The sequence below is a fragment of the Carcharodon carcharias genome, chromosome 26, assembly GCF_017639515.1.
Source record: "Carcharodon carcharias isolate sCarCar2 chromosome 26, sCarCar2.pri, whole genome shotgun sequence".
Classification (NCBI taxonomy): Eukaryota; Metazoa; Chordata; class Chondrichthyes; order Lamniformes; family Lamnidae; genus Carcharodon; species Carcharodon carcharias.
Genome location: NC_054492.1, coordinates 14,390,141 through 14,415,691, shown reverse-complemented (window position 1 = coordinate 14,415,691; position 25,551 = coordinate 14,390,141). Strand labels below are relative to the sequence as shown.

The following is a 25,551-nucleotide window of genomic DNA, read 5'->3' as shown; positions in this document are numbered from 1 at the left end:
GAAAGCTATCAAAGAGAATTTGACACCGGGGCCACATAAGGAACTTTTCGGACAGGTGACCATAGGTTTGGTCAAACAGGTCCGTTTTTAGACGTGTCGTGAAGGAGGAGAAAGAGCACTAGAGAGAGATGGAGAGCTTTAGCAAGGGAATTCCAGAGCTTAGGCCCTCAGCAGCTGACAGCACAACCACCAATGACAGATCAATGAAAATCAAGGATGCGCAAAAAGGCCAGAATTAGAAGGGCGCAGAAATCTCGGGAGGGTAGCGGGGCTGGAGCTGACTGCAGAGCTCAGCGAGCAGCGAGGCCATGGGGAGGTTTGAAAACAATGATAAGAATTTTGGAAACAGCTGTTTCTTTTATTACAAGCACCAAACACTGGAAACATGTGAATTTTGACAAGTGAATTCACCGACTATTTAGAAAAGCATCTCAGTTTTCAAAAATACAGAACAAAACACGGAATTGCTATAGACTCAGACAGACGGCTGAGTGACCTGAGCTGCAGCAGGTAAATGAATAGGAAACGAAACCGCGAGGAACCCACAGTGTGATGCCTCTCATTCATACCAACGTGGTACAAGACACACATCAGATAGGGTTAGGTCCACTAGTCTTTTAGCATTCTTGAACTCTTCGGGAGTATCTTTGCTGATTATACTAGAGTAAAAATTTAGCTCGATTCATGTAGGAGAGAATAGGGGTTGCCTGGTGCTAGTTCGATGACATTATCTGCTTCAGAAATGCAAAGGCTTCTCTCATCAGTGCATTTATGGTGATTTACTCCCCTGTTCTATGCTTACAATTCACAGAGCAACATCTGAACATTGGGCCAAATCCTCCTGGATAAATAATTGCTTGCCAAAGACGCATATCATTGTTAATGGGTAAAGCAAGCAGCAAATTCAGGGGATGAAGGGATATGCTGTTGAGTTGCAAATTTCTTCAGCTCAATTTACACCGATACGTCGACCGTTTCAAACAAGCAGCATCTTATTTTATTTAAAACATTATCTTTAACGAATTGCCCCAGATGTACAGTAATTGTTCACTAAGCCTGCTGCTGAAAGGCACTGCTCAAAACGATCAGTAAGTACCCTTTTCACAATATGAGAATTTGTCAGTCAGCAGGATGTGGCTTCAAATGCTCATCCCTAATGTCAGCACACAAGCCATACAGCAACCAATTGGAGGTGCCCCTTCAGTGCAGTACCGCAGGAGTACTACAAATTCAAGCACTGCCATTTTTCAAATCAGACCTTAAACCAAGGCCGCTTCGACGGGTGAATGTTGAAGATCCCACAGCCCTATTGAAAGACGAGAGGGAGGGTCTCCCAATGTCTTGGTCAGCGATCAACTCCTAACTAATACCAATAAACCACATTCAAACGATGATTATCCCATCATGGCTGCAAAAATTGGACGTCACATTTCCCTACAAAGAATCACGCAATGACGACACTTCAAAAGTAATTCTTTGGTTGTGAAGCACTTTGGGCCTTCCCAAGGACATGAAAAGGTGCTGCATAAATGCAAGACTGTTGCTTGTTGCGTACCTTGCTTTTGTATTTTTCGTCCCCGAGCCGGAATTTGACATAGCATCCTTCAATTGCATCTTCTTTGATCCCCTTCCCTTCAAAGAGGATAATGCTGACAATCCCATCCCACAGCTGGCTTTTCCGAAGAGCATCGGACAGTCGGATATTCTGGATGAAGCTAGTCTTTTCCACCAATCACAACCGCAGGGCATGCAGAAGACAAGAGAGATGGGTTAAGGAAGAAAAAAAAAACGAGATGATTCCAAAATCATAACTAATAATCTGCCAACATTCACTGTCAATGACTTAACACATTTTAATCTCACAGCTATCTGTGACTTGCTGGGGACAGAATGGTGGTAATAAATAGATTGTTAATGGTTAAAGAAATCCTGGGAAAAAATCAACAGAAAAGGGATGTGGAATGCACTGATGCCAGAAGACACTGGCACAGTAGTTGAAATATTTATCAGCTACTTTGAAAGTGAGTGTATTATGGAACACAGGAAAATAGCAGGGGACTGGTGAGAAGATGGAACCAAAATGGTGGAGCACGTGAAACTCATTCCTAAATACGAAGGTTTCAGAGGATTATCAGCTTTTTATGAGCTGGAGGGAAAGGTTTTCCAGAAGATTTTTGATATTGTGGATTCCCGTTTCTATTTTAACTGGAGTTTATTTTCTGAGATCCAGTTAAACATTACCAGGAATATCTTTTCCAGGTGCTCTCTACATTCTTCTGAGAAAACCCATTTTTTCCCATTTTCTTCACAACAGTTCCCTTTTTAATAAAAACAAAAAAACTGCGGATGCTGGAAATCCAAAACAAAAACAGAATTACCTGGAAAAACTCAGCAGGTCCGGCAGCATCGGCGGAGAAGAAAAGAGTTGACGCTTCGAGTCCTCATGACCCTTCGACAGAACTTAGAGTTCTGTCGAAGGGTCATGAGGACTCGAAGCGTCAACTCTTTTCTTCTCCGCCGATGCTGCCGGACCTGCTGAGTTTTTCCAGGTAATTCAGTTCCCTTTTTAATCCTTGTCTCCCCATCCCACACATACCTCAGTCCAAAGAGCAGGCAGATAAGCTGCTCCCCTACCTAGACCAATGTCGCTGGGAGACCCATCAGCCCAGCTAACTGACTCAGCCGCTCGGGCCTTGGACAGGGTGGTCCCTCTCTCATCTCCCTCATCAACAAACTGCTGCGTCTGGAGCACTGACGCCAAATTACAGCAACAGATCTACACTCACATCACTTCTCCAAATAAAATAGTGTCTTTACCCCACGTTTCATTTTACAGCTTCTGAATGGTGTCTTGTTGCAGTTAAATTAAACTTCAACTTCCCTCACAATATCCAAAATCAGATATTAAAAACAAATCAAAATCTTCTTCGTAACTTGCCTACCAAATATCACCCCACGCTCTTTGCTCTTATCGCACAGGCCACGTGGTGACTGACTAAGCATCTAAGAAAATCGTAGTCCCTGCTGGTTCTCTGGAAGAACAACTCAGCCAGTCCCACGTCCCCATCTTTTCCCCATCCCCCTGCAAATTTTCTCCCTTCAGTTAGTTACCCAATTCCCTTTTGAAAGCCATGATTGAACATGGCTCCACTACACTCTCAGGCCGTGCGTTCTAGCTCCTAACCACACACTGCATCAAAATGTCTCCCTTTGGTTCGCCTTTGGTTCATTTCCCATTCATCTTAAATCAGTGCCCTCTCGGAGTAACCTCAGGGTAAGGGGGCAACCATTTAAAACAGGGATGAGGAGGAATTTCTTCTCTCAGAGAGTAGTCAATCTGTGGAATTCTTTACCAGACAGTATATTAAGCATATTCAAGGCTGAGATAGACAGGTTTTTAATCAGTAAGGAGATCGAGGGTTATGGGGGAAAGGCAGGAAAGCGGAGTTGAGGATTATCAGGTCAGCCATGATCTCATTGAATGGTGGGACAGACTCGATGGGCCGAATGGCCTACTTCTGCTCCTAGGTCTTAAGGGGCAGAATGTTTGGGTCGCGAGCGGAGGCGGGGCCCACTCGCCAACGCGTAAAATGATGCGCGGAGATGTCAGGCGGGCATCCCAACGTCACCGGCATCATTCAGGTTTTCAGATCGGCGGGCATGCAGCCAACTCGGCTGCGCGTCCACCCAACTGTCAAAGGCCTATTAAGGCCATTTAGATGGTAATTAAAACAATTAACAGGGCTGCCCATCCAACCCTAAGGTTGGCGGGCAGATGAAGAGCCCAGGCGGCCTCCGAATTTTTCATGGGCGGGATGAGGTTTTATGAAGGGTTTATAAATTGACTAAAAATTTCTATAAAAATTCATTGACGTCCCCCAGCTCATGTGACGTGCCTTAAAATGTTTTCTTCATTTATTTAATTTTTTAAAAACTTAAACTAATCTCCCTAAGATTCCTGCGCTCTCTCGCGCTCAGAGCTTCCAAGTGCACATCACGCTGGGTGGGCCTTAATTGGCCTGCCCTCATAAAATGGCAGCCTGGACCCGAGTGGGGGTGCCGATCGGATCCGTGCCTGTCCCTGCACAACACCCCTCCCCACCGACGGGGGGAAAAATTCTCCCCGTAGTCTCTGGTTTTCTACCCTTCTGCCAATGGGAACAGTTTGTCCATACCTACTCTATTCAGAGTCTTCATGATCCTGAACACCTCCATCAAATCTCCTCTCAACCTTCTCTTGTCTGAGCAGAACATCATCAACTTCTCCAATCTATCCTCATCCCTGGAACTATTCTCTGAATCTTTTCTGCATTCTCTCTAAAGCCTTGATGCCCTTTCCAAAATGTGAGGGGCAGAATTGAGCACAATACTCCAGATGAGGCCAAACCAGTGTTCTATAAAGTTTCATCATAACTTCGTTGCTTTCATAGCTTCGAGGTGTAACACCCACAGTAGCATTTACCTTATTAGCCACTTTCTAACTCGTCCTGCCACCTTCATTGAGTTGTGCACATTTACTACCCCCACCCCGGTTCCTTCGCTCTTGCCCCTCCTTTAGAAATTTCCCCTTTAGTTTATTCTTTTCCTCATTCTTCTTATCAAAGTGAATTACTTCACATTTCTCTGAAAGCTTTATGGATGCTTTGATACCAACTTTCTTTTTATTTGCATACTTTTTTTAAACTGAATTCAAATCCTCCAATGGGTATATGAACTCATGCTCATTGGATTACTAGCCCAGTAACATAAGCCCTACACTACTTAATAGATCGCATCATAGATTTTACAATGTTAAAGAATAACTAGCAAACAATCCCCCAAAACTCTTGGGATAATTCAAGGGTAAGAATCAATCACTGGAGCAGAGAGACAGTAGGAAGAGGAGCTAAGATGAGAGGAGCAGTCATGAAGAATGATGGAATTCTGTGATTTCAGCGTTGATGTTATAATGGGATTAAATGTCCAGGATCTTTTTGTTTACTCTTTCATGGGATGTGGGCATAAAAGGCCAGCATTTGTTGCCCATCCTTAATTGCCCTTGAACTGAATGGCTTGCTAGGCATTTCAGAGGGCATTTAAGAGTCAACCACACTGCTGTGGATCTGGAGTCACATGTAGGCCAGACCAGGTGAGGACAGCAAATTTCCTTCTCTAAAAGACATTAGTGAACCAGATGGATTTTTTATGACAATTGACGGTAGTCACATGGTGCCTTTACTGAGACTAGCTTTCAATTCCAGATTTCTTTTTATTAGTTAAATGTTAAATTCCACCAGCTGCCATGGTGGGATTTGAATCCATATCCCTACGGCATTAACCTGGGTCTCTTGTTTTTTAGTCCAGTGACAATCCCACTAAGTCACCATCTCCCCGAGTGTTAATCATCGTCTTCCTTCATCGGGCGTGTTTCAATTAAACAATCTTTACCCTGCTGCTGATTCTTTAGAACCAAACAAAATGTTCTCTTATTATCTCTTCATGTGATTCTGACAAAGCCAGTATTTGTTTCCCATCCTTAACTCCCTTGAAGTCCTGGACATTTAATCCCATGATAGCATCAACGTTGAAATCATAGAATTCCATCGTTGCTCATGATTGCTTCTCTTCCTACCGTCTCTCTGCTCCAATCATTGATTCTTACCCTTGAATTATCCCAAGAGTTTTGTGAAATGGTTGCTAGTTATTCTTTTAACACTGTAAAATCTATGACGCAATCTAGTCAGTAGTGTAGGGGTTACCTTACTGGGCTAGTGGTAGTGAGCCGCCTTCCTGAGCTACTGCAGCTCATGTGCTAAAGGTACTTCCACAGTGCTGTGGGAGGTGGGTGGGGTGGAAAAGGGGGTTTCAGGATTTTGACCCAGCAATGGTGTAGGCCTGGTCATACATTTGTAAGTCAGGATGGGGTGTGACCTGCAGGTGCTGGTGTTCCCATACACCTGCTACCCTTGTCCTTCAGGGTAGTGTAGGTCTCAGGTTTAGCAGGAAGCTTTGGAGAGTTGTTTTAGTACATCTTGTAGATGGTACACACTGTAGCCATGGTCCATTTTGCATGGCAGAAAAAGAGACCTGCATTTTTATAGCACCTTTCACAACCTCAGGATGCCCAAAGTGCTTTACAGCCAATGGAATTCTTGAGCTGTAGTCATTGTTGTAAATCTACATAAGGAAATGCAGCAGCCAATTTGCGCACAGCAGGCTCCCACCGAAAACAATGTGATAATGTCCGGGTAATCTGCTTCAGTGACGTGGATTGAGGGATAAACCTTGGTCAGGACACGGGCGCAATTCCACTGCACCTCTTCAAAATAGCGCCATGGGCTGGCTTTCGTCCACCAGATTAGGAAGAGAGTTTAACTTCTCAATCAAAAGACGACACTTCCAGCAGTGCAGCACTGAGGTACCGGCCCAGATATTGTGCTCGATCTCTGGAGCGGGCCTTGTACCCACAAACTTCTGGCTCAAGAGGCAAGAGTGCTACCCACTGAGGAGTCATAGTGTGCAGTAACCCCAGCATTGTGTTAAAACTACAGACCTACCTATTGTCAAATTAAGAAACGCCTCATTGTCGTCTTCAACTAGCTAGCCAAGATGAAGCACTGACCTTCTCTTTAGCGGGGAAGGGAAGAGTTTCACCAGGGAAGGGCCTCACTCTCTAGCCGAACACAATTCTTGTGGATAAGACTCTGTTCAGAGCTAAAGCCATGGACTGTTCCCAGGGTCAAACTTCAAAGTGCCGGGAGCTGTTCCCTCCAGTGTAGGAGAGCACTTGTGGATTTATATTTTAGTGAGGAGGGAATAACTTTTCAAAGAGGATCAAAGAAGCCTGCTGATGCCTGGCATTCACTTATGATGAATAGCAGCACTTTTTTCTGAAATATGTCGAAAGAAATCTGCAGCCTGGTATGTCTAATTTTTAAATTGAATGTTTATTTTGGAAGTGACTTCTATCTGGTCGATTCATGAGACTGTTCCCCTCAGCCCTATGAGGCTTGTGAAAATGGATCCCAAAGCCAGCCATTAAAGGGATGGGGGTGGGGAGAGGCGGGGGGGGAGGAGGAAGATTGCTTCCATATGGCTGAACAGTATGAGAGTGGGGAATGCCGGCTAAGACAGGCGCAGTTGGCCAGTGCACCGGTTAGATCTATTGACAGCCTTGTTATAACACTCTCACATCTGGTTTATTGCTGCTGATTCTGGGAAATGTCGACATACTCTCATCACTGAGAAAGACAACATTCCCCTCCCTCCCCCACCACCCCTCACTCACTCCCCACTACCCCCTCCATAACCCATCTCAGGACACTTTGAAGATCTCAGGGATACACTCATTGCTCAAGCCTTGAAGCTTACATTTTTTTTTAAAAAAACTTGAAAAACACCAGAGAGCAATTCAGGCCCCCACGTTTAAGGCAAAAGCAATATTTGCCCAGGGAATGATAGGTTCCAGTGTCTTTTGATAGTCAGAAGACAAGGGGATTGTATCTAAACTTGAGATGATGCAGGTGACATTTTAAATGGCAATAACCTCAATTATCAAGGCCTCAAGAAACCTTCATTACAATTTCAATTGGAGTTAGTCAACAGGTCTCCAAGGGTAAAGTGTTTTAAAACAGGGTTCACTTCTTCCTGCTTTTGACACTAGGCCTTTGGAAATTGGGGTAAAGCTAAGCCTATGTTTGCAGCATTTCTGACAAAATTCACAAAATATTCCCAGATAAAATAATTTGCTTTGCGTAATTCTGTTGCTCCTCCACTTCCTGTTATCAATCAAACATTAGACAATGTTATTTTCGCTGGCTCTCCCGATATGAAAATTTATTAAAAAAATTAATTGGCTAAACTCATATCCCGGGGAACGCTGGAGAAATGAAACGCTCCAAGGAATGTGTTCGACATGTTCCAACAAGTGTCCTTCCCCCATCCAGACCCGACTGCCATCAGAATATAAACAGCAGAACCATTTCGAGGAGGTTATTAATACACGTTTAAACCATTAGGAAAGGCAGGGTGTTTATTTATCCACATTGTAAAACTTTCTGCAACCCTCTTTGGAATTTTAGCAAGCAAGAGCATTTATATAGCCTTGTTTAAATTGCAAATGGAAACACCATTTGAGCACCAATCATGAGGAGCTGATCGTGAGTGCGAAGTTAGTTTTCCTTTGAAGGGGCCAGAAGCAATTTTAAACTAAAAAGAGTTTAGCACCTTTTGAAAAGTGTAGTGAGACATGGTTAGGCCTCATCAGAACCCATTGTACATCTAAAGTGTGATTTTAATGTTGGTACACTTCATTAAAGTGTGTCCATAAGCACAGAACCCTTTAATTGCACTGCAACTCTAAAGCCAACATTTATAGCCCATCAATTTATGCGGAACACCTGTCCCATAGAATATGCCCCATTTTCTTGCAAGTGCCCGAATTTGCTAGGGGCTCCTACCTCAATTCCTAATAATAATATGGCAAATGCTTATTTCTTTTCTTTTTTTTAATATTGACTGGAGCCTATCTACTCGAGTCTAGACCACTTAAATATCAGACTAACGTCTCTTAGAGTGTGCTAAAATGCCTTGCTGTGCTAATTTTAATCACAGTTCTTCCAGCCTGTCAATATTTGGACTGCTTTCCAACATCCTCGGCTCTCGTTTTAAGTGCCGACATATCCAAGAGTTCAGATACCGTGGTGATATATCCAGGAATATTCAACAGTTAACTGGAGAGAATAATTTACTGTAAAATGATAATACTGCAAAAACAAACCTCTCGAGCAAATCAGTTCCTAATTTTGAACGTTTAAGGAAAAACCGACAGGATGACGCTTTCTATTTTAAGTTACAACTTATATGAACTGTTGAAAAGTAGCCTATTGGGGAAAAATACGAATTCAGGAACTATATTTTATACATTAAATTCATTAAGAAAAGGGAAAATATACAGCCAGGACAGTCTTTTAAATCTTTAAACATGCCTTCATTAAGATAATTATGTATTTGGCATCGATAAAGCTTTATTAAAATAGAAAATTACAAAAGGAGGGAATGGAGAAGCTGACAGACATAATGGGACTAACATGGATTTTGTTTAAAATCATTATTACTATCTGTTGGCTGAAGAGCAATTCTCAATTAACAAGTTGTTCAGGTCACTGAATATTGGTTCAATGCTGCCCCCTAGTGATCACAGGTTTACACTGACCCAGTACCAAATGACCACAGCACAGCAGCACTGCAGGTCACATAACAATAATATTCCAATATAGGGCGGGGGGGGCAGTGTTAGCTCAGTTGACTAGGCGGCTAGCGTGTGAATCGTATTAACACCAACAGCACGGGGTTCAGTCCCTGTTCTGGCTGAGGCAGACTTGGAGCCTGCCTGCATGCTCTCCCTGCCCGTAGTGAAAAACACGGGACTTTTGTTGTGATTCTGTGAATAATCAGGCAGAGAATTGAAGAAGAAGAAGAAGGTGGTTATTCCAATATATGTGGACTAGTTAAACTGTTGAGCTGGAAGCCCTGTGCAAATGATCAACTTGTGATGGTCAAGAGGAATAGAAAGAACAGTCTCCAAAATGACTTAGACAAGAATAAGATACGCTGACTGAAAAACAGGTTGCTTAAAATAAAATGTGTAACATCACCAGCCCCTTACCTCACCAAAACTGCTGCTGAAATCTTTGTTCATGTTTTCAGTACTTCCAGAACACACTGTCCTGGTGGCTGCCTCAACCAGCCTCTGAACCTCCACTATACAACTTACAACAAGCTCGAGTGCTGCTAGCCTGTCACACATTAACTCCCACTCCTGTCTCTTTAAACTGTACTCTTCATTTCCCCAACACAGTCAATTCAAAGTCCCTCTCCTAATTCACAAATCAACCTCTGGCCCAGTGGCTTTGGGGGTGGAGAGGGGGGGGGTGCGAATAATGGGAGGAGTCCTGTGCGGAGCCTAAACACCAACGGAGACTGACATAGGCCATTTGGCCCTTCGAGCCTGCTCCACCATTCAATAAGATCATGACTGACCCGGTTGTGGTCTCAACTTTACTTTCCTGTCTGCCCCCCTATAACTCTCAACTTCCTCGTCTATCGGAAATCTGTCTAACTCAGCCTTGAATAAACTCAATGGCCCAGTCTCCACTATTTTTCGGGGAAGAGAGTTTCACAGACGAACAACCTTCTAAGAGGGTGAATGGGTGTTGAGTGAATGCCTGTTTCTGTAATGCAGGTTCTGTGTCATTCAATGCAACATCATCCAGCCCCACTTTCCAGCCCATTCTCTTCAGTCCTCCACATCTGAACTTCTGTGCACCCTCACAGCCTTTTGCCCGTCCATTCTTGGTGCTGCATTCAGCTGAATCAGCCTTACTCCATGTAACTCCATCCCTGAAACCCTTAGCTTTGCTGCTTCTCTCCCACCTTTCTCAGCAAATGGTTAGTCATCTTCCTTAACTCCTATTGATCGGCATTTAATTTTTCTTTATAGTTAAATGCATTACATAAACATAAACAGACTTGTTAGAAGTGGTTAACATAGCAGAGCATAATAACAGAACCCGGCTGCATGATGCAAACCTGGTTACTGATACTGGCCAATCTGCAGTCAGCCAGTGTATCAGATTTGTGGGAGATTACAGGAGCTGGGACTGTTCGTCCTTGAGCACAGAATCTTAAGGGGGCATTTAAGACAGGCATTCAAAATGATGAGGGATGACTTCTGGTTACTGACTGTCTCAATGGAAACAGTTTCTCCTTATTTACACTTTAAAACCTTTCTTCATTTTGAACACCCTCCATTAAATCTCTTCACCTTCTCTGCTCTAAGGAGAACAGTCCCAGCCTCTCCAATCTTGTTAATCGGATCCCAGGCGGCTGGTGAAACCAAAACACGGAGTTTTTCTTTATTGATAGAGTTTATTGATTTGTCCTGTCTCACAACTCTCCTCCCACACAACCCAGTGTCCCAGCTATCCCCTATTTATATGTGCTCAAAGACAATTAATACCCATCACGTGTTTCCCCTTAACCTTAACAATCGAATTGACATGACATTAACAGTCTATCCACGTAGCTGAAGAGCCTCATTCCTAGCACCATTCTGGTTAATCACCACTGCACCTGCACCCAGCCATCCTTATTAAAAGTGTGATCCCCAGAACAGAACACACCACTCCAGCTAAGGTTTAACCAGTGAATTACAGAAGCTTTAGCATAACTTCCAAACTCTTCTTGAACTCTGTGCTTCTATTTATAAAGCCAAGAGATCCCCTGCATTTGTTTAAAAAGTCACTTATACATCATTGAGCTGTACATTTACACCAGTTAAAAAAACTATATAACACTATATAACAGGTCCAACAGCTTCAGGAGAACTACAGGATAAGTTAACATTTCAAGTGTTGAGCCGAAACTATTAACTTTTCTGTACACAGATGTTGACAGACCTGCCTCGTACTCCCAACGATTTATGTTTTTATTTCAGATTTCCAGCTTTTTTTCTAATCGTCTATAATACTTATTTCAATTAATGGGTTTTCTCAAGCTCTTGCTCACTTCTGTATTCCTTGCCCCCATCCCCCTCCACCACACACGTAAGTTAGAAGCCAGCTTTAATGCAGGACTAAAAGAGTAATAATCCGTGGGAGATCAGAAAATACATTGCACCCTCTCCACCTTCACTTGTTTAAAGCTGAATAATTTTATAGAGAGACAGAGTCAGAGTTACAGGCTCTGACCTTCAAGCCATTCCTGAGGTTAGTGCAGGGTTACCAACTCTCCAGGCTTACCCTGGAGTCCCCAGGAGTTAAAGATTAAACTCCAGGGCAATGCTGCGGGCAATCATGGGAGAGAGAAAACAATCATTAAATTTTGTGGGGTTTTTTTTTAATTTTCTTTTGAGTACTTTTATTAGTCATAAAAATATTGGCCCTAGGACGATTGGCTAATTGGATGATTAGTGCTGAAAAGAGACATGTTGCACAAATGCAAGAGTACCAAATTTCAAACGATTACAACAATTTAAGCTACAGGAGAAAAGTGTGCTGACTGGTTGTGGACTCTGATTGGCTGAAGTCTTGCCAACCAATCAACACCCTTGTGATCCTTTGCAAGGCAAAAAGCTTTGGCAACATGTCCCTCTTTTCAGGAATATTCAAATTCTGTACTACCAAGTGGTGATTGGATATTCCTGACTCTCAGTCAATTGGGCAACGAAGAATTTATTCGCATTCCGATTGGCGTAGAACAGTTGTTGCTCTGAAGCTGGATATGTCAGTGGTGGACCAACAGTGGAAGCAGGGGGGGGGGGGGGCGGGGTAAAAGGGCAATTACAGGCAGGATGGATGTGATGACACCTTCAGGAAAATGTCCAAAAAATGTTGGCGACCCCTAGCTGGGTGGAGATGTAATTAGGGATTTCCTGTTCACTTTGAACACCACCCCCCACCACCCCACAAGTAAGTGTTCAGAGACCATGCGATAATGGAATAGCTCTCCAATAAAATCACATAAGAGGGAGAGATGGCCTATTGAGCCTGAGTTTACTCCAGCACTATTACTCAATAACTTACTTTTATACACACTTTACCACAGTAAAAGATCCCAAGGTGCTTCACAGGAGTGTCAGAGAGTACGTGACACTAGGACAGGTGATCCAAAGCTTGGTCAAAGAGGTAGATTATAAACAGCATCATCGAGGAGGAAAGAGAGAGGGGGGGAGAGCGGCGGAGAGGTTTAGGGAGGGATATCCAGAGCTCATAGCCCAGACGGCTGAAGGCACAGCCACCATTGGCAGAATGAAGGGTCTGTGGGATGCACAAGAAGCCCTTCCCCAATAGTTCAGACTAATGTAATAATATTCTGCAAACACTTGGTGGATAGCAACTCTGCAAAACCCAGACCACACTAAGTAATTCATCATTAACAACGAACATAAATTCCGATGGGTATGGGCTTCACCTACACAATGGCCAGGATTTTGTTAGGCCAACAGGTGTCTCAGAATCACAGAATTGTTGCGGTGTAGAAGGAGGCCATTCGGCCCAGCGTGTCTGCACCGGCTCTCGGAGCATTTTAACTTAGTGCCGACCTCCTGCCTTTTCCCCTGCACAAGGTTTCTATTTAAATAATCATCAAATGCCTTCTTGAATGCCTCAATTGTACCCGCCTCCACCACACTTCCAGGCAGTGTATCCTATCCACAGGGTGGGGAACTGACAGGGAAAAACCTTCTGTGGGGGGAGGCCCAATAAACTCAAATGCCTTTCAGGCACTTAAGTGGCCACTGTCGAGCTCTCCTTGCGATCAAGGTCCCCAGAGGCAGAAGTGCCGTCTGCTGAGAGCTGTTGACCAATCAAAGGTTGGCAGCTCATCACTGCCGTCAGCGCCAATGGGAGTGGTGGCTGCTGCCGGTATTACACCCACCAGAGGCCGAGGGTCACCGAGGGAATCTATGCCACAGGTGAGTGAAGGGGGGGATGCAGATCATAGGGTGGGGCGGTCGCAGGAGGGGGCAGCAGGGGTGTTGGAGGTGAGGGCAGGGGTTGGTTTCCAGCATCCACCCTTTCCCAATTCCAGGTCCCGCGATCAGGCACTGAGCGCCTTGACTCAAGAAGCTCAACATCAACCAGGTCAAAGCAGTCTGCTTGATTGGCATCCCTTCCACAAACATTCACTCCCTCCATCACCAATGAACAGTAGCAGCAGTGTGTACCATCTACAAGATGCACTGCAGAAACCCACCAAGGCTCCTTCAACAGCGCCTTCCAAACCCACAAGTGCTACCATCTAGAAGAACAAGGGCAACAGATAGTGAATACCAGCATCTGGAAGTTCCCGTCCAAGTCACTCACCATCTTGACTTGGAAATATATCGCTGTTCCTTCACTGTCACTGGGTCAAAATCCTGGAACTCCCTCCCTAACAGCACTGTGTACCTACACCACACGGACTGCAGCGGTGCAAGAAGGCAGCTCACCACCACCTTCTCAAGGGCAACTAGGGATGGGCAATAAATGCTGGCCCAGCCAGTGACACCCAAATCCAGTCATGCTGTAAATTAATTTTTAAAATCTACAAGCACACCCCCCCACCCCCCCCCACCACTGGATGCCGCTGGCTAGCTTGACAGAGTTTGCTGGGCAGCCTTCTGAGGGTGCAGGAAAGCCTGAAGGTGCAGCCTCCATTTAATCCCTGGACCAGCACTAAATTAATGTGGGCTCAGGGATAACGGGTATCAATTAGCTCATTAATGAAGCTAATTGACATTCTGCCACTGGCGGCCAGGAATCCCACATCAGCCCATTCCGCCTTCGTCAGGGAGTTTAGCCACTGTTGGGAGACTGACATGGGGCTTTTCCCATGACTAAGTGGGCCCGGCCGCCATGTTTACCATCGTGACGGACTGCGTTTAATCCAGCCCAATGTGTCAACCAATGCATTGGAGGACGGACAGTTCTTAAAGGCAGGACTCACAGCAAACAGTCTATTTTCAGCAATGTCTATTTACTCAGCAAACAGTGTCTGTTTAAACAGCGTACTGCAGCAAACAGTCCACAGAGTCTACTTAAAAAGACTTTCTATGAACTGTAGCAAACAGAAGTCATGGCTGAAACTAAAACTACATCTCCTGTTAAAAGGACTGTGACTCCTCCAGCAAAATGCTGTGGGTAGAGGATATTGCAGAATACAGATGCTGAGAGAAGGCGCTCATTTACAAGTAAACCTAAGCCACAGGTGTTTCTAGGCCTGAAGGCAACAGAGTGTCGTTCATGGGCATAACATCGCTGAATGTTCGTATGAAACATGGAGAGGGTGCAAGGCAAATCCAGCTTTTCCCGGAATGCTCGTAACTCATTGCTCTTTCTCCCCCAATCCCCTCAATCCGCCCCATCTCCAAAATCTAGGGTCAGCCTTGCTGATTCTCATTACTGTCAATGCAGCATGCAAACATCCATGGGCCTTTTTTGCATGCATTTGATGACATGTTTACGTCTCAATGGTTCAAGAGAATCGTCAGAATCTTCTTGGCTCCAGCCTTTTTAGGCCTCAGTCTCAGTTGATGCCTAAAGGAACTTTTGGGACTTCTGCGCCCATTTTAAATCCACTGCCTCTTCCTCTGCTGAAATGGTGGGCTTCCCCCTTGCTGGTGGGAATTCCAATCAGAGCCCATCCTGCTTAGGGAATGGCCCTTGACCCAGGAACATGGCTGAGGCTTCTGGTGGACTCCAGAGTTGGTGAAAGTGCAAGAAGCTAATTTCGGGGCTGTGAGAAAGATCAAGACAAAAGCTCTCAACCAGAGGGATCCCCACCTTTAGAAAGTAAATACAATGTCTGGAAACAGCCAGAAACCGTCAGGTGATCAGAAATTACGCAGAGGTCACATTATTAGCCCTCCAAGAGTATGGCCAACATGAATGCCAATCTCTACACTGGCATTGCTTCAGAAATCATCGCCACAGGAAATGCATTTTAGATCATCAAAATTTGAGGAGGTTTGCTGAAAAACTACATCACGATGGTTTGAAGGACCATCCGTCTGTGAAAACTTGCTGAGCGGCTGTTTTCAGAGCAGTCGAACGCAACTGAAAACTCCCCCGAGTACTTGAAGATAATGGTGTTGCCCAATCTGACACCAAATGGTGGCTCAGTGGGACAATAAATATAACCTGGTCAACAAAGCAGGCCCAGGAAACCCCTGACAGTGTCAATAAATTGTTTCTTTTGGGAACATTACGCTGACAAGAGCATCGAGACTGGGAAAAAAAAAGAGTAAGGTTTTACCTTTGTATTCGCTCCTCGTTTCTTCCTGACTCGACTGATCCGCTGAACAGATGGGACACAAGGGTGGCACCGGATGCAGGAGATGGATAACGGGAATGAACAGAGGAATGCAGTTGTTAAATGACAAATTAACCATTTCTGAGGGGATCGTTCAGGCATGACAACAGAGAACATTCACTGAAGCCACTCCAAAATCTGTACAAACATCAAATGCATCGCAGCAAAGGTCAGGTTGGAGTTTCTGACCAACACCATGACTACTTGAAGAAGGGCCTCCTCCTCAGCTAGAGGGAGTCAGGCCTTCCTACAAGGCCCAGATGCATTTCTGTATCACACTTTATCTGCTAACGCTCTGTTGACGTGTCGCTAGATTCTCCACGGTGTTAAGGATACAACTGAAATGCATGTTGCATCAGAAAATATACGTTTACCAAATTAAACTAATTTATATTGAAGTGCTTAGGTTCAAATTTCTATAAGTCATGATGAAAACGAAGATTTACCCAGCAATTATTCCTGTATAAATAAAAAAAACTTTTCAAACAATGTCACTTAACCCTTCTAGTGTTGGTTCAGGTTTTTCTAATTAGATAGGCTTGGTCAGTGTGAATCCTTTTTTTTAATTACACTGCTGTCATCTTTTGTCCTGCTGTTTTCTAACGCTGGGATTTAACAGCATGATTTAAAGTGGTTATGCTGCCAGCAACAATATGTAGTTATGCAACTAATTTCTTGGACAGATAAATCCAGTGCAAATTAACCTCGGGATCTCAAAACATGTCACCACCAACCTGTTACCTGTCAAACTGCCGGTCAGAAAGCCTGCTGCAATCCCAATCACCTCAGGAACACAAAACAGAACCACCTCCCCACGGCAGGAACGAGAGAGTAAATACCTTCAGTAAACCAACAGTAGGGTACAACTGGCACCCAGTGCCCTACCAAAGGCTGTGCTTTATTTTAATTAAGGTTTGTACTTAATTTTAGGCTGTATCTTCTCCCGCAGATACTGGGACTGGGATCTGGGACGTGTGCAGGGTGGTATCGGTTGGTGGGCTTGTGCTGCACATCAGCCACCGGCCTAATGGTCTCCAGTGCGCAACAAACACACTGTTCCATTCCACGGATCTGAGAATTACGTTTGACAGAGTGAAAGATAAGTTTAGGGGGTTCAGTCGACAGCCCAAGTGCTTTTGAAAAGCACCTTTCAGCACTGGGCTGGAGTTACATTGAACACAATGTGAAGCCCAAACGCCTTCACATCTGCCAGCCTCTCGGTCATGCGCTTGGGATTCAGCCTGCGTATTTGAGCTATACTCTGTACTGGGCATTCAAGCACACCAAGGCACCATTTTATAAGAATGCCGATGCAGCAGGGTAACTCCAAGCCGACCGCAAGCAGGTACAGTCGACGGGAAAGTGGAGAATAACAGTTCGACTCACAAAGCTTGTGACCAACGTGAGACTGACAGATGACAACCTGCACCCATGTCACCAGGCCAAACCTATTCACCAATAAATCAGAAGAAATGAATTTGATTAAAAAAAAAGCCTCACAACCATCCAGAGGCAGCAGACAAAAGGTATGAACCCCAGTGCCCAAGGGGAAAATGCGAACACAGCAGCAAATCTGATTGAAATCCCTTCAGTTTCAAAGACTGACTTTACTGCCAGTCCATTCAATGGCTGCACCAGCTCCTCATTTATAAAAATCCCCCAACCCAGTGAAATGTCACGCCATTTAAATTCCTTCAGCTTCTCTAAAGGTTCACTGAGCGCAGGTTACGGCCAATACAGAGTGGGAGGTCCCCGGTGCATCTATTGATCTGTGCCTTATTAATCAGCTGATAACTGTACTCCGCGCCCCAGAGTGAGGAAGATTCAAATAAGTGTTGCTCTTAATCACCTCGGAATGATCCCTGCCAAGAGCTTGACAGGGTAGAAGCTGAGAGGCAGTTCTCCCCCCACCCCCTCGGCTGGATAGCCTAGAACTCAGGGGCATAACCTCAAGATAAAGAGTTGGCCATTCCGGACTGAGACGATTGTGAATCTTTGGAAATTTCTACACCAGAGGGTTTTAAATGACCAGCCATCGAGTGCATTTAAGGCTGAGACTGATAGATTTTTGGACTCTTAAGGGAATCAGGAATACCAGGGTCAGGCAGCAAAGTGAAATTGAGGTTGAAGATGAGCCATGATCTTACTGAATGGTGAAGCAAGCAACAGGGGCCAGAGAGCCCAGTCCTGCACATATTTCTTACAACTTACATTCTTATTTAGCACCATTCACAAACTCAGGAAGTGCCAAAGTGCTTTACAGCCAGTGAAGTACTTTTAGCCGTGTAGTCGGTGTTGTATTGTAGGAAATACAGCAGTCGACTGGCACATCACAAGTTCCCACAAACAGCAATGGGATAATGACCAGATAGCTGTTCTAGTGATGCCTGAATGAGGCATAAACATTGGCGAGGGCACCAGCAAGAACTCCCCTGTTCTTCTGTGGAATGGCGCCATTCACATCCATGAAAGGCAGACAAGCCCTGAGGTTTACTGTCTCATCTGAAAGAGAGCACCTCTGACAGTGATCGCTCAGTGCAAGTCTGGAACATTAGCCACAATATTGTGTCTGGAGTGGGGCTTTAAACCCATAACCTTACACGCACACAGATATGAAGACGGCTCTGTGACACAGAGTATTGTAGCCCCTCATAGACTCATGGGGCTGAATTTTCCCCCCGTCAGGGGGGTTTGTGTGGGGGGCGGGTGGGAGCGAGCCATTTTTCGTGGGCCGGCCAGTTAAGGGAGGACAAGATTCCGGTGTGTTGGGCTTTTAATGAGTATTCATGAGTTGCAAACGAGGTTCCCGACATAGCTCCGCAGGACACCTGATCCGCCTTGAAGCCACCATAAAAGTCGGGGGAACAAGATTCCAAACTAATTTCCCGAGGGTGGGAAAATGAATTTTGACCACCTGCCAAAATCTTGGTCCCCAGCCCACCATGATTCCCACTGCTGGTGGAGACGGGAAAATCCGCCCTAAACGTCTGAATAACGGCTCGAACAGAAGGCAGGGGGAAAGTTGCCTATCCACGCCCCCCCCCCCACCAGAAGTGTACCCTCCAGGGCTGGAAGCCACCTTGCAGAGGCTTTGTTTCGAGTGTTTGGGGAAGGGGCGTCCAACTGGTGTTTCAGTTGAACTCAGGAGGAAAACTGGGCCCATTGCTCATATCCTGTGTATCTTACTTTGCCACAGCACAGACAGCACAGGGACGGAACATACAGTCCAACTGGTCTGTGCCAGCATTTTGTGCTCTGCACATGCCTCCTGCCAACTTGATTCACCGCACTCCATCAACATATCCTTCTACCCTTTCCTCCCTCATGCGCTTGAGAGAAGGCAAAGCGACTTTGTGGTAATGTGGCTAGATTTATCATCCAGAGGCCCAGGATAATGCTCTGGGGAGGGGGGGTGTTTGGGCGGGGGGGGGGGGCGGGGGGTGGGGGGCACGGGTTCAAATCCCACCACAGCAGCTGGAGGGATTTAAATGGAATTAATTAATAAATCAGGAATTAAAAGCTAGTCCCAGTAACAGCGGCCCAGACCGGAATTTTCCAACGCCACCGCGGCGAGGCCGGAAATTTCCAGCCGCTTCCGTGGGGCCGGCAGATCCCGCTGGCTTGGGACGGGGGTGGGGGGGGGTGGGGGGAGCTGGAAAATTCCGGCCCTAGAAACCATCGTTGATTCTCGTAAAAACTTTAATGTCCTTTAGGGAAAGGGAAATCTGCCGACCTTACCTGGTCTGGCCTTCATGTGACTCCAGACCCACAGCAACGCGTTTGGCCCTTAACTGCCCTCTGAAATGGCCGAGCCAGCCACTCAGTTGTACTAAACCACTGCAACTTTAGATTCCCCTTAAGTGTATCTATTTTCATCCACAAGAAGCGAAGGCAAATGGAAGCGCTCATCATAGGTCTTTAGGGGATAACATCGATCAAATCCAATTCCATTTATACCAATTCTGCTTAGCAAGAATGGAAACAGTATCATACAGTATTTATTATCCACTGTGTCTGTGACACAAGAACCAGTGGCTTCTAAACAGAGAATGATATAGCGGATGTCTAGATCCCTGCTGCACGCCGTCTAGGTAATTCCAGAATTTGGCGCTCCCGGTGGTTAGCGTCGATTAGAGGGGGTGCACCTAGCGTGTTCATGTGAAGCCTTGGGCTTCGGTGCTTGGCTTCCATCCTTGTTGATGGTTCAGTTTACCTGCAGCACTGCAATAGTCTTCAATCACCAGAAACAAAAACTGCAAGATCGCAACCTTTCTATTCATTCAATAACGTACTCCACATTAAGCAGTCTCTTTTGTTATTCGACACATGCACATAAAAACATGCGACAAACTCCGGGTTAGAGCATATCTACTTCTCATCTTGCATAACTATAAATATAAAACGTGCAGTAGATCACAGCATGAAGAGTGAACACCTTACTCACATTTCTTCTGCTGTCCCTTGGTTTGTTGGTGAGTTTTATCTCCAAGATAATCTCTCCCATGTAGTCCTCCAGGCTGTTTGGGTCATCAAGCTGTAATTCCGTCTGGACAGTGCTATCAGAAGGGAACAACCCTACACAGTCAAAAATACCTTCAAATCTTTTAGGTGACCTTTAAACTATGGAGGCTAGAGGCCAGATTTTTTGCGGAGTTGGGCCAACTCCAAAGGCCTTTCAAAATGGCGGGTGGGACCTTTTGTCGAATTCCCACCCCCATTTCCGGCAGGTCCCGTTTTTACTGTCGGGGGAAGGGGACGGGATGTGGGTCACACCATTAGGAAACCTGAACTCAGCAAGGCCATTTAGTGCTAAGTTCAAACAGACCCCAATTTTGCTGTTCTAAGGACCTTAGCTGGCAGCGTGGGAACCACAATTTTATGGATAAGATGTAAACAATCTTGAAGGGCAGGTAATGTCTGTTAAAGTGTCTTGATCTGAAGTGATTTGAAGCCCCAGCCTTTAAAAATGAAAAACAGGCTGCAGATGTTAGTGAGAGTAAAAAAGCAGACCACCTGCTGCTGGAGCAAATTGATTGCCAGGACCATCTGTTATAGCTTAGAAGAAATCATTACTATCTCTTCCTTTCAGTTTCAATAGACTTTGTCGTTGACATTTCCCAAGGGTTGTTATTACAGCTGAGCCCCATTATGAATGTTTGGCTGAGTTTCAAAAGCTCTGGAAACAACTTGTTGTGGTTCCCACACTGCCAGCAGGGGGTCTAAGTTCACATTTAAATGACTTAAATGGTTTAAGAGACTTTTAAAGGATTACCCATCTGTGATGCAGTTAGTGAATAGACGTTTGTTTTTTTTAAAACAATAGACTGACTACTTGAAGGGATTTAAGTTTTTTTGAATGGGTCTCATGAATAAGAGTTTTTTTTTTTCCAGTATAAAGTGTGTAAATGAGAGCTCTCTTAGATTATTAGAAGTTTATCTTTTTTCCATCTATTTAGCTCCTGAGGTCTGCCCAAAGCGAATGGGTGGGTGGTGTTGAGGGCTAGAAAGCCTAACTGCTTTTTATCCAATTGGACCAGAGTCCAGGTGAACTGAAGCAGGCCTTGTAACCAGCCTGCCAAGGCGCCAAGAGACAGAAGGCCTGACTCTATCCTGCCCCTGCCTCCCCGAAACAAAAATACAGCAGGCGGGGACCATTTTAAAGAAGAAGGGTCTGCCAAGTCGGGAAATATCCAACTTTTGTGTCCCGCCTCATTGGCGAAAATCTGGCCCTAGTTCTTCGCAAGTCGCAATAACAGAATTATACCAACGGAAATTTGGGTTTGGAGCTCACTGCCTACAGGAGTGATGGAAAGACGACCAACGATTTCAAAAGGAAATTCAATCGTCAGTTGACGCAAATAAACTTGCAAGGTGATGGGATACAGCGGGGGGAATGGGACTGACTAGGTTAGTATGCAGACAGCATTGATGGACAGAATGGCTTCCTTCTGTGCTGTAATGACTCTAAGACCTGTAACCATTTTAATGGACGGACAGTTGCGAGGAGCACATTGGCTTCCATGTCCAAGTTGCTGGTGTGTGCTTCCAACACGTCGAACTCTGCACCCAGAGCTCAGTTTGGCAAAAACAAAAAAATTCCCTCCAGCATTAGTTAACAATCGGATAGAAATAAGCTCACATTTTGGGCATTTCAGAGGCGTAAAAATCCAGCGTGTAGACAAGCAAAATGGCTACCACAGTGGGAAGGGATTGTTCCGGTTATTTTATCTGGTAAAACCATAAACACAATCCTGTCCAATTCATTTATCATGTCTCTGTGCTGGGGGACCCAGTACCGTTCCCCCTGCCCCCATCCTCCTCAACTGATCATTAACATACCATTTACACATTCATTACTTATTCAATGGTGTCAAAGGGGAAAATACTCAATCTGATCAACACCAAACAGCACAATGGTAAATGTGCTGCTAATGGAAATAGATGGACAAGAATCAGGCTCTCTCTGCTTAATGGAGCACTCTTAAGGGCTGATTCTGCAATCCAGTTGCCCCCAGTGGGAAATGGCATTCACCAGGAATGCATGACGGTAAATCACGGATCCACTATTTAACACAATGCAGTCCTCTTGGGGAGGTGGGTTGGGGGGGGAGGGTAGGAGGCCGGAATAGGATGTGGTCTTTATCCAGTTCTAACTGATGAGACGTAACGTTTGAGGTTCATCACCTGAACGCTGAATAGATTTTTATCACACTCTTTACTGATTTTATATAGAGGACAAAAACAGGGGAGTGGGATTAATTGGATAGCTCTTTCAAAAAAACTGGCACAGGCATGATGGGCTGAATGGCCCTCTTCAATGCTGAATGTTTCTCTTTTTAATCACCCTTTTTATTGTATGTATACACTATTATAGAGATGGATATTTAGGCTTTAACTGAATCAAACGTCAGGGGGTTGCCTCAGCACTCACCATAGGCTTTGTCAATATACTCGCTGAAGCACTTTAAAACATCACCAGAATTCTTGTGCCCTATTACAAGTCATATCAGGCCTTCGCTGAAGTGCTGTTGCATTTGCCAACACTGTCATAAATCCAGTCTCCATTAATTTATAATTTATATCTCTTAATCCCTCAAGGCTAGTGAACAATTGCTGTGCTTTTAATAGCACTTAGCTCCAGACGATAGGTCTCAGTGCTTCATATCTTTTATTTGCTTTGCCTAAATCTGAGGAACTCCTTTAGATTTTCAGAGCTCAGGTATTGCTCTATCAGATAACACTCTTCAATCACGCAGAATAAAACCAAACAGTGTGTACCAGTAAAGTATTAATCACAATTATATTACAAACCTGTTCACTTCAAGATCATTCAGACTGAGATATGCAGAACCCATGAAATCATCTGTTGTCAAGTCTCGGTCATACACCTATTTGCGGAGAGATTTTTCTTTCATTATTATGACAAATTGAGAATAAACAAACAAGAGGTTAAAGATGAACGCTTATAAGTACCATAACCTGTCGTGTCAGTTTTATCATTGCCACCTGGGTAAAGAAGAAACAATTCCGTGCTCTGGTCAGCCCACACCTTGAGATGTGTATCCGGTTCTGGTTATCGAGGAATCATGGAGACATACAGACATAGGGTGCCATGCGGGGGAGACATGAGGCTGACTGCTAGTGCCAGAGTTCGAGTTACAAGGAAAGGCTGGAGACACCTGAGGTTTTTTTAGCCTGGAAGGTAGGGGCATCGAAGTGGTGATATTATCAATGTCTCTAGGATAGGAAATGTTATAGGGTGCTACTTTAAAATACTACCTTAAATTAAAAAATGGGAGTGAGGATAAGGGAACACGGCTTCTAAGCAGTAAAAGAGAACTTAAGGACTGACACCAGGGGTTTCTTGCATAGAGAGTGATCAGCAATTGCAAATGAGCTGAAATGACTAAAGAAACAACTGGACACAACAATGGCATGAATGTAGGCTTGTTCTAGGCAGATGAATTAAGATGGATCAAATGGCTTCCTTCATTCAGATGTAACTGTGTATGACCCACATAGTGATCACAGAATCAGTGAACGTATGTTTGTTTCCCATATAGGATGGTATCCGTCATTACCTTGGCCTTGTTCTCATCTCCAATGTGATGATTATGGATCAAGCTGAGAGCATACTTTCCTGTCTTTCTGTAAAGAGTATCTATTTTACTGCACAGCTTAATGCATAATGGGTCAATGGATAAGCAATGACGAGGGTTCCTGGAGGCTTGCGTGGGATGGACAATCCTGCACTCTGAATCAAAAGGAACAACAAGGATGTGGGACTCAAGCCAAAAGGGAAAAAGGGAGGAAACTCTGAAGGCCGAATACTGCACTTCCAATAATCACAGGGAGTGCAGGCTCTCCTCAGGCTGTTACCTCCTGTAGTGTGTGCAGCTGAACTGAGCACATTCGGGATACATCCCATCACAAAGTTTAGTGTCAGCCTCAAAGTGGAATTCAGTTCTTGCACTGACACTAAAGGCATGGAGGATCCATCAGGCATGAAGATAACCTCCACACAGGGAGTCTCACTCAGGTTGTGGTCCAGATTCAGGCAAAATACCTCTGACTCCAGATTGAGGTTCCATCATCACTATAAGTGAAGCATCAATATGAAGTGAAAATAGTTTATGCCAACACTACAGGTATAGTGTGAATACACCCTTGTATACGTAAACCACTAACATATGGGGCAGAATTTTACTCTCGTTGGGCAGGTGTTCGCCCAACCTGACCAAGTATAAAATGACACCCGCCGACCATTAAGCAGCACATTAAGGAACTAAACCTTAAGCAGCCCTTACGAAACTAACTGACTCAAATGTTCCGCTGCCCATCCAACCGTTTGGTTGGCAGGTGGGCGAAAAGGCCAAGCGGCCTTTGCAGTTTTGGCGAAACCTCATCCACGGGAAGGATGAGGTTTCAACCCATTATTAAAAAAAAAATGTAAAATTTTCAACACTCATATTTAACATGTCCCTGCTCAAGTGACAGAGTCACATTGGGGACCATGCTTTCATTATTTTTAATATCTTTGTTTTTATTGATAAAAATCTTCATGACTGCTCACTGGTCAGCCAGCATGAGATCTACGTCGGGGCCCGATCGTGGTCGGCGATCGGCGTCACCACCGCCCAACGAGGGCAAAGTTCTGCCCATAATTCTGCCCAGCTCGTTGGTCTCAAAATGTTTCTGTCTGCATGTTTTCTGATTCTTTGATGTGCCAATTTAACTGGAAACTGACCAACACCCCAGAGACTGGATGTGGCTCCATTTTGTGACATACGTACACATCTGGTTCAGGATAGAGATGCTTACTCATTTTAGAAACTCCTCTTGTTTATGTGGATGGAGGGGAGGAGGCTTCCTCAGGGGCCATTTTGCCAGTAATGACAGCAGGAGCTGGCATAAAATGCTTTGCCTGCATAAGGGCATCCAATGTACTTTGGGCCATTTTTGCCAGAGCAACACTGGTCGTCCAACAAATTGGCTGCTCAGTCTTGGGGTGCCATTTTGTAATGGTGCCATTTCTTTTATTCTCAGGTCCACCAGTGCCACAGGAGCTATAAGCCACACTACCCTACAATAGACCTCCTCCAAAACCCGTCAGGGCCAAACTCCACTCAGCCCTTGCGCAGAGCTTTTCCTGACAGAAATAAAAAGGTGTCAGGATTACACAAAAGTTGTGCAGTCCCAGCCCGGAGATCAGTGTTTGCT

The 25,551-nt window shown here is 44.8% G+C and overlaps 1 protein-coding gene across 3 annotated transcripts in view; it reads right to left on the bottom strand.

Moving 5' to 3' along the window:
• LOC121270006 (multiple C2 and transmembrane domain-containing protein 2-like) overlaps positions 1-25,551 on the bottom strand; it is a 483,534-nt gene that overhangs the window by 226,589 nt on the left and 231,394 nt on the right. For all 3 annotated transcript variants that reach the window (XM_041175251.1, XM_041175254.1, XM_041175252.1), the window contains exons 6-9: positions 23,143-23,219; positions 20,276-20,387; positions 15,775-15,816; positions 1,556-1,720 (exon numbers count right to left, since the gene is read on the bottom strand). In XM_041175251.1, the coding sequence (XP_041031185.1) occupies positions 1,556-1,720; positions 15,775-15,816; positions 20,276-20,387; positions 23,143-23,219 (396 nt within the window). The remainder of the gene's footprint in view (positions 1-1,555; positions 1,721-15,774; positions 15,817-20,275; positions 20,388-23,142; positions 23,220-25,551) is intronic.